This window comes from Ochotona princeps, chromosome 15 (assembly GCF_030435755.1).
Source record: "Ochotona princeps isolate mOchPri1 chromosome 15, mOchPri1.hap1, whole genome shotgun sequence".
In the NCBI taxonomy this organism is placed as follows: Eukaryota; Metazoa; Chordata; class Mammalia; order Lagomorpha; family Ochotonidae; genus Ochotona; species Ochotona princeps.
This window is the reverse complement of record NC_080846.1, coordinates 150,667-165,666: the sequence shown is the minus strand read 5'-3', so window position 1 is coordinate 165,666 and position 15,000 is coordinate 150,667. Positions and strand designations below refer to the sequence as shown.

General features: G+C 59.2%; 2 protein-coding genes across 4 annotated transcripts; both read right to left on the bottom strand.

Annotated features, from left to right (window-relative positions):
• Nucleotides 1-3,329: 3,329 nt before the first annotated feature.
• CPT1B (carnitine palmitoyltransferase 1B) lies at nt 3,330-11,227 on the bottom strand. 3 transcript variants are annotated; one of them, XM_058673498.1, is made up of 19 exons: nt 11,013-11,227; nt 10,326-10,488; nt 9,942-10,081; nt 9,540-9,717; nt 9,321-9,422; nt 9,003-9,140; nt 8,849-8,926; nt 8,147-8,254; nt 7,967-8,051; nt 6,601-6,796; nt 6,223-6,408; nt 5,888-5,993; nt 5,693-5,809; nt 5,282-5,446; nt 5,062-5,196; nt 4,824-4,976; nt 4,321-4,434; nt 3,752-3,844; nt 3,330-3,643 (listed from the first exon to the last, which is right to left on the bottom strand). In XM_058673498.1, the coding sequence occupies exons 2-19, from the start codon at nt 10,464-10,466 to the stop codon at nt 3,560-3,562; spliced, it is 2,319 nt and encodes a 772-aa protein (XP_058529481.1). In that variant the 5' UTR covers nt 10,467-10,488; nt 11,013-11,227; the 3' UTR covers nt 3,330-3,559. The 3 variants fall into 3 exon arrangements, with proteins under 3 accessions (XP_058529481.1, XP_012783719.2, XP_058529482.1); XM_012928265.2 differs by having other exon boundaries at nt 10,326-10,485; XM_058673499.1 differs by lacking the exons at nt 4,321-4,434; nt 11,013-11,227 and adding an exon at nt 10,581-10,596.
• A 173-nt stretch (nt 11,228-11,400) lies between these two features.
• On the bottom strand, nt 11,401-15,000 carry CHKB (choline kinase beta). Its single transcript, XM_004589692.3, has 11 exons — nt 14,703-15,000; nt 14,514-14,622; nt 13,892-14,005; nt 13,602-13,735; nt 13,339-13,434; nt 13,169-13,227; nt 12,941-13,022; nt 12,742-12,850; nt 12,565-12,668; nt 11,715-11,796; nt 11,401-11,625 (listed from the first exon to the last, which is right to left on the bottom strand). The coding sequence occupies exons 1-11, from the start codon at nt 14,912-14,914 to the stop codon at nt 11,551-11,553; spliced, it is 1,176 nt and encodes a 391-aa protein (XP_004589749.2). The 5' UTR covers nt 14,915-15,000; the 3' UTR covers nt 11,401-11,550.

Below are 15,000 nucleotides of genomic sequence, written 5' to 3'. Positions count from 1 at the left end.
CTTCACAGCACAGGCTAGGATGGCTCTGGCTCTCGGGAATACACACCCTTGACCAGTCAGGCCAGGCCCATCAAAGCCTCTTACCTCTTAGACCTACTCAGTGCTGATGGCCAAGGCCACTTAGCAACTACCAGCAGGGTGGTGCAATGGCTCAAGAGGCTAATCCTCACCTTGCAAGCACCAGGATCTCATGTGGGCACTGGTTCATGTCCCAGCTGCTCCACTTACCATTCAACCCCCTGCTTATGACCTGGGAAAGCAGTGGGGAACAGCCCAAAGTCGTGGGACCCTCACCTGCATGGGAGACCCAGAAGAAGCTCCTGGCCTCTGATGGACTCAGTTCCAGCTGTGGGAGCCATTTGGGGAGTAAACTAGCTGATGAAAATCTTCCTCTCTGTCTCTCCTTCTCTCTGTAAATCTGGTCTACCTTTCCAATAAAAATAAATCTTAAAAAAAAAAAAATCTTGGGCCCGGCATGGTAGCCTGCTGGCTAAAGTCCTTGCCTTGCATTCTGTGAGATCCCATATGGACGCCAGTTTGTGTCCTGGCTGCTCTACTTCCTTCCAGCTCCCTGCTTGTGGTCTGAGAAAGCAGTAGAAGATAGCGCAAAGCCTTGGGACCTGCACCCACGTGGGAGACCCGGAAGAAGCTCCTGGCTCCTGGCTTTGGATTGAATCAGCACCAACAGATGCGGCTACTTGGGGAGTGAACCAGCGGATGGAAGATCTTTCTCTCCACTCTGTAAAATCTAACTTTCCAATAAAAGTAAATTTTTTTTAATGTCTTAAAAAGAAAAAAAAAAAGTATCAGTAGAAGGCAGATCCTTGGGCAGCCTCAAATAAAGGCCTCCACTTCAGCTAACTGGTATATGTATGGATATATATGAATATATATATATTATATGTATCTACAGAATACAAAGAGCGGGGGTGGGGGAGAAAGGCTGAGCAATGGCAGAGCTGGGCCAGGCAAGCCCAAGGCAAGAACCTGGACTCTCATGTGGGTAGCTGAGCTCCAAACACATGGGCCATCTGTTGCTGCCTTCCCGGGTGAATTAGCAGGGAGCTGGATTGGAAGTGGAGCAGCTAAGACTTGAACCAGTGCTCACATGGGGTGCTAACATTTCAGGAAGTGGCCTGAGCAAAAAAAAAAATTAAGCCTCTGTTATGAAGCCATTGAGGTTTTAGGATTTATCTGTTATGCCTACCAAACTTAACTACTGTCCATTTGCAACCCACAGAGGAGGGAACCTACTTAGGTCTGGGGAGTTCTATGGAGATTTATGATCAAGTGTCTTCTCTCACTTGAACTAGGAAAAGATCAGATAGACCTTTGGTAAGTTCCAAGATAAAAATTTTTTAAATTATTTATTTTATTGGAAAGGCAGATGTACAGAGAGGAGGAGAGACAGAGAGGAAGATCTTCCATCCGATGATTCACTCCTCAATTGGCCGCAACAGCTGGTGCTGCACCGATCCAAAGCCAGGAGCCAGGAATTTCTTTCCAGGTCTCCCATGTGGGTGCAGGGTCCCAAGGCTTTGGGCCATCCTTAACTGCTTTTGCAGGCCACAAGCAGGGAGCTGGAAGGGAAGTGGAGCTGCTGGGATTAGAACCGGCGCCCTTATGGGATCCCGGTGCGTTCAAGGCAAGGACCTTAACCATTACACTATTGTGCCGGGCCCCCAAGATAAATTAAAAGCCAGTATTTTGTTGTTAAGGATTTTACTTATTTATTTGAAAGAGTTACACAGAGATTTTTCCCTCTAGGGGTTCATTAGCTAGCTGCAGCAGCTGGGGCTGGGCCAGGCAAAAGCCAGGAGCTTCTTCCAGATTTCTCATGTGGGTGGCAGAGGCTGTTAGCAGGAAGCTGGATTTAAAGTGGAGTGCCCAGGACATGAGCCAGTGCTCACATGGGGTGCTGGCATTGCAGCAGGCAGCAGCTTAACCTGCCCTATCACAATGCTGAAAAGCCAGCTTATTGAAAACTGCTCCTTGCTCTCCCAGGACGGGGTGAGGTAATGGTCCCAGAAGCCAACCCTAACCCAGACACTTTCCCTGGGAGGTGAGGCAGCACCCAGGCAGACAGTCAAGAGAATCCGAGGCAACACTGGATGTGGAATGTAACACTTACAAATTCATGGCCACTCAAAGGAGAGTCTTATGTGGCCTCAAGGTTTTTAAACACATGCAACACTGATAGAGTCTAGACTTTTCTTTCCTTCTTTCTATCTATCTTTGAAGAATGTATGAGACATTTTCATAGATCTTACAGTTAAGTCCAATCTGATTTAAAAATCTTCACCCAATCACTCTCATTCTCCATTCCTATGGCAATGCCTTAGTGTAAGCCCACCCTCTTTGGCACAATGCCTCCACCATAAGCACTGCCCCCACAGGGTTTATCCCCCTTCCTACTCTGACACCGTTCTGACACTGTTCAGCTAGAGCAGCATCCACCTGAAACAGGCAAGTGACATCACTCCTCCCATACCCAGCACTTGGCACTGTGTCCCACCTGCCCTCTTCTGCCCTCCCCCTTGGACTGCTGACAGCTGGGCTCTCGCTGTCCTGTCAGGAAGTTCTCCGCCATGCTGGTACATGTAACAGGGACAGAGCCTGCTCCCTCTTCTTCAGGACTGCAACACACATCTCTGCCTCCCTCTGAAATGGCCACCCATCCCTCCCTCGTTACTGGCAGACTTCCTGTGCCATCCTCCAATCCCTGGCTGTTGTCTGTCTGCCACAGGGACTCCAAGCCACTGGGGAAGTGGCTGTGTTCGCCAGGTCTGCTGATTGCTATCCCAGTGCCTTGTATACTGCAGGCATTCAGGAAGTACTTCTTCACCTCTTGCTCCAAAGCCTTCTGACTTCCTACTAGCTGCTGCTCTGTGTCCAAACCACATGTGCCTACCTCACCTCGGAGTGGATCCCATTGGGCAGACAGCCCAGCACAAGGCTAGGTCAACCCATAGTGGCCCCTCAGTGGAGCTCTAGAGTGCAGGGTAGTACTGCAGGTGCACTCCGGCCCATCGCCCAGTAAGTCAGGGCCGCACACACTTACAGCAGGTTCACTGACCTGAGAGAAGGCATATCTCATGTGCCCTCTCAGAGATAAGCCTACCTGTTACCTGGACCTCAGGACTGTGCTGGGCCCAGAGGAGTACAGAAGGCTCGCCTGGGTGGGGTGCAGGGGAGTGGACCCTCTCATCTGGCAGAGCAGCAGCCCTAGGCAGCAGGTGCAAGTTGTGAAGCGAGGGCTTATCCCAGATGCACATACCCGAGTTGGGGAAGGCCAAACAAAACACAGGAACCTAAGGGCTGAGAGAGAATTACACAGCCTTATTTTTATTAGTGTTTACCAAGAAAAAGCTAATTCAAATTCTCTCCCTGCTCCAATCCCACCTCTACCACTGGGGCCCTTGGGAGCAGCCTGTGCCATGGGACAGCAGCTGCCAGTGCTGTCCCTGGAGCCTGGACGTGGCCACCCCTTATGTCTGAGCCATCCTAGTCCTCTTGTTGCCCAGCATGGGGCAGGGGAGGTTAGCTGGCACTTCTATCCTCAACGGTCAGCCTTGGGGACTTGGAAAAGATCAGCGATGTCCAGCAGGGCCTGACGGATGTGGTTTCCGAAGCGCTGGGCATTCTGTGGATGACAAGAGCTTCGATGCACCTTCAGGTACCCCAGCCCTCCGTCCCCCCATGAGGGACCGTGCGCCTGGGTGACTGCTGCCGGCACAAAGGGGGAACTTACAGTCTCCGAGCTTGAGAACTTGCTGGAGACGTGGAAGAAGATGGTGTTCTCGCCTGCGATCATGTAGGAAACGCCATAGCCATCATCTGCCACCTGAGGGCAGTGTGGGGACGAGGGAGCCATGAGTGGAGAGCTGAGTGCCAGCTGCTGCTGCTGCTGCTGCTGCTGCTCTTTCCCCAAGGTCAGGAGCACACCCAGTGGGCACTCTGGGCCCTCACCTGGCATCTGGGACCTTCCAATCCCCAGAGGGAGTTCACACTCTAGGCTGCTGTCCCATTCTTCCAACTAGCTCACCCATCAGTGGAACATACTGGCTCCCACACGGAGCCTGTTTAGATTTCAGAAGAGTAGCACTTTGTTCCACACCTCAAACCAGCCCCAAGCATGGCCATGCCCAGCAAGGAGGGGATCTGGGAGGGTGTGTCCCTGGCCCATGGTGTCCACTCTGCCTCCCTGCAGGCCTGAGACTGTGCTGCCCTCCAAGCTAGCGCCCCTGCCCCGGTCCATGTCCACACTCGCTCCAGAAACCCCTGCAGGCGCTGCTGCCCACCCCCCTACAGGGCACTCACGGGGCCAAAGCCGCCACCAGGAGCCAGGTGGTTGGGATGCTGCTCTGGGTCGAACATGCGGATCTGGGACTGAGGAATCTGGCTGGTGGAAAGGCGCCAGGGTTCTGAGAGCACCTGCCACAGGGCGGACACAGCTGGTCAGATGCCCAAGCAGCAGGCTGAAGGCCTGCTCTAGCCAGCGCTGCCCTGCTGAGGCTGCACGAGTGGACACAGCACAGGCCTCAGGTCCCTTAGCCTCTGGCAGAGACCATCGTGTGACCTGTCAGTTCCTCTCAGCTCTGTGTGCACCCCACATGTCACACACAAGAGCAACTTCCTGTGGGCTCTCAAGGCCAGGGGGGCAGGCCGGCTCCAGCTGGCAGATCTGGGGGGCAGTCCTGGCAGGTGTGGGTGGGAAGGCCAGCTCCAGCTGGCAGACCCAGGGGGGCAGTGTGTGTGGGAAGGCCGGAGCTTGCTTCAAGCACCCTGCAGAGCAGGGCCTGGGTCCTGCCCAGCTCACTGACCTCAGCCAGGAAAGGGGAGTTGACACCTAGGTACTTGGAGACCAGGTAAAGGCAGAAGAGGTGTCGGTCGATGCCAGCCCCGGTCATGGCCAGGCGGTACATGTGCTGGTGCTTCTCCGAAGCCTTCCGAAAGAGATCTTGGAGGTCGGCTTTCTGAGGATCAAGAAGGGGTAGGGAGCAAATGGCCTCAGCCTCACTGGGATGGGATCGTCGGGGGCAAGGAGCAGGCGCAGCTCACCATGTGGGACCCCTCCACCATGGCCTGCACGAAGGCTGTGGACTCGTTGGTACAGGAACGCACAGTCTCTGTCCGCCCCTCCCGGAACATTCTGGTCATTGAGGCTTCGTAGGTCAGGCAGAACTTTCCCTTATCCTGGTAGACACAGAGGGGTGAATCTTGTTGGTGGCCCCTCACCCCACCCCACTGGGGGCTCCCACCCTGCCTCAGGGGGTCCTACCCGGAAGTGGGCCAGCTGCAGGGCGATCTGCACAAAGGCGTCTGGGCTGGTGCGGCATCTCTTGATGAGGCCTTTCCCAAAGGGCAAGAACTGGAAGCAGCACAGCTCCACGTCGTCCGCCAGTGCCCGGGCCACCTGGTACGAGCGCTCGATGACGGCCTGGCACTGACGAGACAGGAGAAGTCAGCTGGGGCAGAGCCTCCGGGGCCACACCACAGGGGCTCTGCAGATGACAGCCTCACACACCTACCTTTCCACAACCACAAACAGCTCCCGGGTCCCCCCAATCCCTGTGGCCAGCCTAGAGCCCACACAGTATCCTGAGCTGCTCTGTCAAGGGCTGGGCCAGGTGGTGGTAGGGGCGGGAGAGATAGATGACTCATGACTGTCCCACTCCCCCCCACCCTGTACCTGCTCAGGGATGTCCCACTGCAGCCGCTGAGGAGGTGCGAGTGTGGGGTTTGCCTTGCCCAGGCAATGCCCAGTCTCTGTGTAGCCCAGATGAAAGGTGTCTGTGCCCAGGACGAACTGCAGGGAGAGGTCAAGCTGAGAATCTGACTGCCACCTGCAGGCCTGCCCTCCAGGTCCCTTGCCCAGCCCTATTACCTCCCAGAGGTGCCCAATGATAGGGGCATCAGCCCACGCATGTTCCGTGTTGAGGCCCAACTGGCCGTTTTTGAAGGAAATGAGAGTGAAAGACTTGTCGAACCACCTGCAGAAGGAGTGGGTCAGGGGATGGCTCAGCTCTGGGGGCTGAGGTCACGTAGCTCACTGATCATGACCCTGACCAAGCCAATCCCTAAACATTAACTCTAAACCTAATCTCTCCCTAACCCTTTCACCTCAACCCTAATTCTACAATTATGCCCTAGCTCTAACCCTAACTAGCCCTGTCAACTCTCCTTGAATGCGGAGCTCTGCCCATGGGGGGACGTGCACACCTGTTGTAGCAGTTGCCGTGCAGCAGCGCCTTGCCATAGAGGCTGAGGCTGGCTTCATCTTCGGGGTTGTAGGCGTGGGCCTCCTCATCCAGGGCCACGAAGAAGGCAGCACGCTCGACGGCCTCCAGCGCAGCCTTGTTTTTGCCGGAACTGAAATAGGCCTGGCGGGCCTGTGCCCACTCCACCCTGCAGACCAACGGCATGCCAACTATGGGGCCCCTGTGGACATCTCGAGACCCGGCTGGGCTTGGAGACAGGGCCTGATAGGGTGGCAGATGGTCCTGGAGGGAATCCACCTACAGCCACTCCGAGGCTAGCAGCCTCAGCCTCTGCTGTGGCCCCGAGCCACAGTCAGCACACCTCCCCACTGCTCCATACCTCCCTCCTGCAGTGAGGGCTGCCAGCTTCTCCTCCCCAGGCTGAGGTGGGGATGGGTCGTCCAGGATCCTCTGGAACTGCAGCTCCAGCTCCCGGGGGCTGAGCAGGCGGGAGCCCTCATACAGCCACACCTTGAAGAAGCGGCCCTTGTGGTAGACGGCCACATGCCTGCTGTCTGACAGGTGCTGTAGCACATCTGTGAGAGGGCAATAAAAACAGGCTTGGCCATGGCGCCCCCCGGCTGTGTCCGGGCAGCTGAGGCTCGGCCACGGAGTCCTGGCCCTGGCTGTGTCATGGGAGGACAGTTGAGCCCCGGCCATGGGAACTGCCAGCCCTGGCTATCTGTAGGGAAGGGCTGATGCCTTCCATCTCCACACACCCTGGGTAGTTCCTGCTGATCCTCTCAGCCCAGCCTCTGCCCAGGGCTTTTCCTTAGTGAGTGAATCCACACAGCAATCCTGGGAGGGCCCTCACAGTCCAAGAAACAGGGCCAGTACTGCAGTACATTGGGGTGGGATACTGCCAACAAGGCTGGCATCTCCTGAGAGCACAGGACTCCTGGGAAAACATGGATGGTGGTACCAGTGTATGTACCCCTGCCAACCACATGGGAAACCTGAATGGAGATCTAGGCCCCTAGCTTTTACTGGCCCAGTCCTGGCCACTGAGGCTGTCAAGAGAATAAGCCAGCAGACAGAAGATCTCTCTCTGTAACTCTACCTTTCAAATACATAAAACAAATCTTAAAAGAGGGCCCGGCGCCGTGGCCTAGCAGCTAAAGTCCTCACCCTGAACACGCCGGGATCCCATTTGGGCGCCGGTTCTAATCCTGGCAGCTCCACTTCCCATCCAGCTCCCTGCCTGTGGCCTGGGAAGGCAGTTAAGGACGGCCCAAAGCCTTGGGACTCTGCACCTGCATGGGAGACCTGGAGGAGGTTCCTGCCTCCTGGGTTTGGATTGGCGCGCACCAGCTGTTGCGGCCACTTGGGGAGTGAATCATCGGATGGAAGATCTTCCTCTCTGTCTCTCCTCCTCTATATATATCTTACTTTCCAATAAAATAAATAAATAAATATTTTTTAAAAATCTTAAGAGAAAAAAAGAAGTGCTAGCGAAGTGTGTAGCTACCTGAGGACACAGTGTCACAAATGGAAGGTGTGGGTGTCATGGTGAAGTGCTACCTGCACTGCCACTCCGACTCACACAATTGCCTCCCTAGGCACAGTCAGCCTGGAGGGAGGGACTCCACGAGGGCCCTTGGGGTCCAGCCCCAGTGTCCAGTGTCTGTCACACACTGATGGCTTCTCACAGTTCTGGAACCCTGGTGCCCAGTGGGAGGGAGGGGCTCAGCTGTGGTCAGTGGTACCTGTCTCCCGGCCAGGGATCCGGGTGGTGTTGAACATCCGCTCCATCTGGTAGGAGCACATGGGAACAATCCCAAGAGCCATTACCTGCAGGGAGCACAGCATGTCCAGACGCAGCGCCCCTCCACCTGCTCCCCAGCCACAGCACCCCTCCCTCCACCCCAATCCCCCCAACAACTCACAGGCTTGATCTCCTCGCGGTCCAGCTTGCGGCGGTACATGATCATAGCATGCACAGCGTTTCCCACACGGGCGGCCTGCACTTCCGTGTTCCTGACCAGCACCAGGTCCTGGGGACACAGCAGGGCCGCGGTGGGTACCCCTCAGGATCCACTGCCCAGGGGCCTGCACTTCCAGACAGACCTGCTCGGAATCAGTGCCCCTCCCACCCCACTGCTTCAGCTTCGACATGAGCTGTGCCTTTGCCCATTTTGCTTTGATTACAGGAAGGGCTTCCCCCACCAAAACCTGGCTGGAGGTCTCTGGTATGGAAAGACAGCCCGTGAGGGTGGGCAAGGCCAACAAGCCACTTGGCATCCTGTGTGTCTTGGACAGGGGGAGGTGGCTGCGGGGAGTTGGTCACATGGTCCTCCACTCGCAGCCAGCCAGCCAGGCTTCGGGGAGTCCCTGGGAACCTGTGGCTGGGAGGCCAGGGCCTGAGCCACGGAGGAAGGACAGGGCCTAAGCTGAGCAGGGGTAGGGGCCAGTGGTGGCATTCCTGGCCTTTTCTCTTTGCAAGCTCCAGGAGTTCTTTTCCCCACTTCCCTTCCCTCAGACCTCCCCTCCCCGCATGGAAACTTTGTCTCAGGGCTCTGGGACCTCCTCCAGGACCTCTGCCCCACAGCCGGACACTCCCTCTCGCCCCATGGGGCTCCAGCTCTCACCATGACATAGTAGTTGCTGTTCACCATGAGGGGGCTCCTCCCTCGGAGATAGATGTATTCCTCCCACCAGTCGCTTACCTGTGGGAAGGTCGGAAGTGAGGGTGGAGCTGCAGGACCCCAGGAGGGGTTTGCCAAGCCCCAGGGTGACACTCACATAGTTTGTTGCCCACCAGGACTTGAACACCAGGTATTTCTGCAGCCGGGGGGCAGTCTTGTCCTGGAATTCTTTGGCTAGCGTCTCCATGCGGTAATATTCCTCGTCACCCAGCAAGGGCCGCACAGATTCCAAGTACTGTCCAGTGGAGCCATTGTGACTGTGGGGGCCGCGCCAGCCCTGCCGCTCTGCCTCAGCCCTCACCCCAACTCCACCCTCGGCCCAGCCCCACTACTCTTCACAGTCTGCCTCTCTCCCCATCCTACATGGCAAACTCAGCCACCCCTGCTTGCTGGGACGCCTGACCCAGGCCCTCACCCTCTGGATGGTGGCTGGCACGCTGGGCACAGGGAGCTTGGGCAAAGATGACTGGAAGCTGTAGAGCATGGGTCGTCGGCTGGACAGGAGGCGGACACAGATCTAGGGGTGTGGGCAGTGTTGGGGTGGGAGCCCTTACAACCACCAGAACAAACCCACTTGCCAGGCACCAGAGCCCTGCCTGCCACCACTCCAGCTCAGCCCCAAGCCCCTGCTCACAGTCCAGATCTTAGTGAAGCGACTGGTCCGGCCATGCATCTCAAACATCCACCCATGATAGGAGAGCAGCAGCTTCAGGCTTTGGCGGAAAAGGAAGATGCCGGTCACCCAGACGCCCGTGGAGAAGATGGCCATGCTGAGAAGTGCCCGTGTCTGTGGCGTGTGGTAGGAGCCGTTCCTGATGGAGAAGGAGTGAGGGCTAGAGACGCCACTGGGGCCAGGCTGGCAGGCCGGCATCTCCTGACCACTGAGCTGTCTTGTGGGGGAAGGGCTTTTCTGGAACCATCCAGGCTGAGTACATTCCACAACAAGCTGATCTGGGGCAGACAGCTGCCCCTCAGGCCACCGATGGCCACTGTGCTGCCTAGGCTAGGCCCAGGCTCCCTGGGGATAGCTACTTACCCCTCGGGGAGGCACTTCTGGATGCAGCAGATGAGTCCCATGGAAATGTCCACCTTGCAGTAGGAGGAGCCCATGGTTGCCATGACAACGACCAGCCAGCTGGTGGGGCTGCCCGGATATACACCCCTGAGGATGCCATTCTGAGGAGCAGGGAGGAGGCCCCTGAAGCAGGCAGGGGGACCGAGGGCCTCTGGCCTCCCAGCCCACGCTCATCGCGGCCTTCCACCTTGTGCCGTTGGAGCCCGTCCTCAGCTGCCAGGTTAGGTGGCGCTGGGGACCCAGACAGCAGCTAACCCTGCCTCTCATGCCTCCCATGCCTCCGGAGGGCTCTGCTCTGCACCTGTCAGGAGCAGGGGCTAGGGAAATTGCGCCGCCCACGCCCACCTTGATGCGGATCAAGCGCTTCTTCCAGGAGTTGATTCCCGAAAGGTAGACGTGTTTCAGGGCCTCCCGACTGAGCCGAAAGTCAACCCCTTCTGGGGTCACAGTGAACTGGAAGGCCACAGCCTGGTGTGCTTCCGCCATCCTGAGGGTTGGTCGGCACCTGCTGGGGTGCGGGGGGGGGGGGGGCGCTCAGGACAACCCCCGCCCCGGGTCTACTGCATGTTGAAGCCCGCCCCCTCCCCAGCCCATCCCAACTCGTGCGTGTCCCAACCCCCGCCCTGCAGCCCACCCGGTGCCGCGGCCTGCGTGCGTCCCATGCCTCGCGCCCAGGACCTGCCCTCAGGCCAGGTCAACTGCCGTGAAACCCTCGCGCTACTGCCGGATGGAGCTTGAAGGCTTCGGGGACCCCAGAGACCACGAGAGGCTGCCTTGGAGTGCAGGCGGGCGAAGTGGGGCAGAGCAACCGCGGGGAGCCGAGTCCCGAACTGAGGCTGGGTTCGGCGCGACCCCCCTGGGCACCCACAAGGGACCCCCCCCCCGCACGTGCCGAGGGGCTGAGTCGGGCAGGCCGCCCTGCACTAGCCCTACTCACAGTGCAGATTCGCTCCTGTGTGTGTGGGGGGGGGCCGGCCACCCAGGCCTGCGTCCCCACGTCCTTCAGGCCTAGCCACCCCACCCTGTCCTTACCGGGAACCTGACACCGACTCCCAAATGGGGGTCGAGAAGCCGAAGTGGGGCGGGAACCAGAACCCCCTCTGTGAACCCAGGCAGGGCTCCTGCAGGCTGAAGGTTGCTCAGAGGTCTGAGAGACTGAGGGCAGGGGCGGGGCAAGGGTTCACGTGAGAATCCTAGTATTAGAACTAAAAATAGCCGAATGTAGGGAAAAGGTCACCAGGGTGTCAGCTGGATGCCTGTCCCCAATCTCTGGCGCGGGACTCCCAGCCTGGCCCCCAGCCCTTCCCTTGAGTCCTCCCAGCATTTATAGCTCTGAGCTTCAGCCAAGACAGGGTACTGCAAGGGGCAGGGTGGGCGCTGGACGGAGCAGGGTGTGTCACTTAGGGAGCAGGCCAGGGTGTGGAGGAAGCAGCTCTTTATTGTCTTGGGTAACATAGCAGGGGACAAGGTGGGGAGCCCTCACTTGGGGGCACAGCCCCATCCTCTCTGTCCTGCCCTCCAAGGTCCTGCCCTGGAGGCTCAGAGGAAATCCCAGCGCCCGTAAGGGTTGTCAAGACGAGGGGGGCGAGCTGGTCAGCTGGCTCTTCTGCTGGAAATAGAACTGGAACCGGGACTGGGCATACTCCTGGAGAAAGACCGGCGCCCAGAGCAGTGAGGAGCCAGGCTTGCCAGGTCCCCAAGGAAATGTTGTGTCCCCTGCCCCCCTATACCTACCAGGTAACCAAACTCTATGGTGGACATGGAGGCCTGGAGGGTTGACCACAGGCCCCAGAAGAAGTGGGAGGCCAGTGCATACCTGGGGGGCAGGAAGGGGGCACTCACAGGAAAGCCAACCTGCCCCCCAGGTGGGCCAGCCCTCAGAGTGGACTCCTGTTCCCGCCTGGGCAGGCCAGCCCTCAGAGTGTGGACTCGTGTGCCCCGAGCAGGCCAGCCCTCGGAGTGTGGACTCGTGTGCCCCCCAGCAGGCCAGCCCTCAGAGTGTGGACTCGTGTGTCACCCAGCAGGCCAGCCCTCGGAGTGTGGACTCGTGTGCCCCCCAGCAGGCCAGCCCTCGGAGTGTGGACTCGTGTGCCCCCAGCAGGCCAGCCCTCGGAGTGTGGACTCGTGTGCCCCCCAGCAGGCCAGGCCTCGGAGTGTGGACTCGTGTGTCACCCAGCAGGCCAGCCCTCGGAGTGTGGACTCGTGTGCCCCCCAGCAGGCCAGGCCTTGGAGTGTGGACTCGTGTGCCCCCCAGCAGGCCAGCCCTCGGAGTGTGGACTCGTGTGCCCCCAGCAGGCCAGGCCTTGGAGTGTGGACTCATGTGCCCCCCAGCAGGCCAGCCCTCCGAGTGTAGACTCGTGTGCCCCCCAGCAGGCCAGGCCTTGGAGTGTGGACTCGTGTGTCCCCCAGCAGGCCAGCCCTCAGAGTGTGGACTCGTGTGTCCCCCAGCAGGCCAGCCCTCAGAGTGTGGACTCGTGTGCCCCCCAGCAGGCCGGGCCTTGGAGTACGGACTGCTGCCCCTCCACAAGGTCAGCCCTTAGAGTGTGGACTCCTGCCCTTTCCCCCACACACTCTCCTTACTTACCGGTTGACCTCTATCAGCAAATCTTCTTCCAGTTTGCTCTGTTCCGCCTTGGGGAGAGTCTCACCTTTCTGTACTTCTGCCAGGTAGTGGCGAATAAAATGCAGCTGAGATAAATGGGCAGAGTTGGTACTGGGAGAGGCCTGGGGTTCCTCCCAGGGGGCCCTCTGGCCCACACACCTGCTGCCCCCGCGTTGGGTAGTCCGCAGGCTGTGCTCTGTAGAAGGGCCACTCTTCATGTGTGTAGTCATACACCCACTCACAAAAGTGGTTCCCGATGTCAAATCCCCTGAGGGGACAAGGCAATGCTTGGTCCTCAAGCCACCCCTGGCAGTGGGAGGCCACAGACAAGCCCTGGCCAGCTTCCCCAGGGCCTCACCGGTAGTTATAACTGCTGTACTCAAAGTCCACTAGCATGAGGCTGTCAACACTCCGTGGCTCGGACAGCAGCAAGATGTTCCCTAGGCAACAGGATGGGATGGGGTTCAGATCACTTCAAGCCTTCAGGCCCCTCCTCGGGTTGGTAGATTCGGGGTCCCCCTCCACCTCGGGCCGGTAGATTCAGGGTCCCCCTCCTCTTTGGGTCGGACACTCTGGCTTCCCCTACCTTCCTGGATGTCATTGTGACAGAAGACCACAGGTGATGGAGTTGAGTCCAGCAACTTCCTACGGGGGCAGAGGACGGGCGTTGTGGGCAGTGCTCACTGAGGGCAGCCAGACCGCACTCTGCCCTCAGTGCATCTGGCAGGGGCCCTGATGCCACTAGCCAGCCCTCACCTGAGCTGGCTCATCTCATCTTTCAGCCTGTAGGTCTCCAGTAGGTGGGGCTGCGGCAGGCCAGTGTCAGGGAGCTCCTGGATCTGTTTCAGATACCTGAAGTCCAAGGCAGGGTCCATTCACTCCACTGCCTGTCCCCGCCCCCCGCCCCAGCCCTGTTTGGCTTCTCTAACAAACAGCTGCATGCCCAGGCCAGCCCCTGGGATACTAACCCTACTTGGCCAGTGCACAGGACATTCAGCCTCAGCCAGGGCCTGACTCACCGCTCCATGGTCCCAAACAGCCAGTGGGGCTCCTTGGTGAAGGGCATCTCCATGCCATGGAACTGGGCCATTTTGGTGGCAATGGCTGCTGACAGCACTGGGTCGCGAAGCTCCTGGGTCTTCAGTGGCCGGCTCTGTACCCAAGAACCCATCAGGGAGCATGGGGGTGGGGGGCCGGGGAGCAGAATGGGTCTTGGGGACAATTCCCTACCTGGGTTGTGAAGGCAGACATTGGGAGGGGGATGCTTTGGGGAGGAGTGGGGTGGGCTGGGCTTGGACTGGGCTCGTACTGGGATGTACTGTTCCAGCCGGCCCTCGGGAAAGACGCCATAGAGCTGGGGTCCCAGCGCCCGCTCAGCAAGGATGGCAAACATCACGCTCTCCAGGACCAAGGAGTCCACACCCTGAGGGGGCGACAGCAGAGGCCACATCAGTGCCAGCACACCCAGGATGGCCTGCACTTCCTTCCCTGCGCAGTTGTAACTTTGGGTTCTGCTGTATAGGCCTTATGTACGTCTTACGGATTTATTTATTTAAAAGTCACAGACAGGGAGAGATACGGAGAGAAATCTTCCAACTGCTGGTTCACTTTCCAGATGACCACAATAGCCAGGGCTGAGGCAGGAGGAAGCCAGGTGTATCATCCGGGTCTGCCCCATGAGTGCAGGGGGGCCCAAGGACTGGGGCCAGCTTCCACTGCCTTCCCAGGCCGTTAGTAGGGAGCTGGAGTGGAAAGGCAGCAGCCGGGATGGTTACCACATGGGCTGCCGGCTGCACCACAACACCTAGTCAGGGGACACGGGTTCCAGGAGCTCCGGAGCCCTGGACTGGACAGTGAAGACAGTCCCAACTGCTTCATTGGAGCGAGCAGTCCTGAAGCCGGGGTGGCCGCGACCCTGCCTCCCGCCTCACCTGCAGGATGGCCCCGTACACCCGCAGCAGCACCTCCCGGGGTTCGTCGCCAACGCTGGGCAGGTGGTCGGGTAGCGAGCAGCGGAAGAGCAGGTTACTGAGGCCTCCGCTGGAGATGCACAGTGAGCGCTCAGCCTGGGCGGTCCCTCCGCCCCTGCCCTGCCCCTCCGCCGACCCCCGGCCTCCCACCTCACGGGCTGGACCCGCAGCTCGCCGGGCAGCGCCCTGCGCCACGCCCCACCCAAGTACTCCCGGCACCATTGGTGGGCCCGGCGCTCGGCATCTCGAGACAGCGACGAGGCGCGCCGCCGGGCGGGGGCCGCGTCCGGGTCCCGGGCCTGCGGAGAGCCGTCCCCGGGCAGGCGGCCACCTGCGAGCCCCGCCGGAGCCTCGGCCGCCATGGGCAGCGACGCCTCGGCTCCTGCGAAGCTCGCCGCTTCCGGGGGGCGGGTCAGCGGCCTGGACTCGGGCGCCCGAGCGCAGGACG

Coding starts and splice junctions, on each gene's coding strand:
- CPT1B (XM_058673498.1), bottom strand. CDS start 10,466: ATGGCGGAAGCACACCAGGCTGTGGCCTTCCAGTTCACTGTGACCCCA. Junction 9,423..9,539: donor GCTTCACTAAGATCTGGACT/GTGAGCAGGGGC, acceptor CCACACCCCTAG/ATCTGTGTCCGCCTCCTGTC. Junction 8,255..8,848: donor ACAGCAACTACTATGTCATG/GTGAGAGCTGGA, acceptor CTGTGTCCCCAG/GACCTGGTGCTGGTCAGGAA.
- CHKB (XM_004589692.3), bottom strand. CDS start 14,914: ATGGCGGCCGAGGCTCCGGCGGGGCTCGCAGGTGGCCGCCTGCCCGGG. Junction 13,228..13,338: donor GATGAGATGAGCCAGCTCAG/GTGAGGGCTGGC, acceptor CTGCCCCCGTAG/GAAGTTGCTGGACTCAACTC. Junction 11,797..12,564: donor TTGCTGATAGAGGTCAACCG/GTAAGTAAGGAG, acceptor CCTGCCCCCCAG/GTATGCACTGGCCTCCCACT.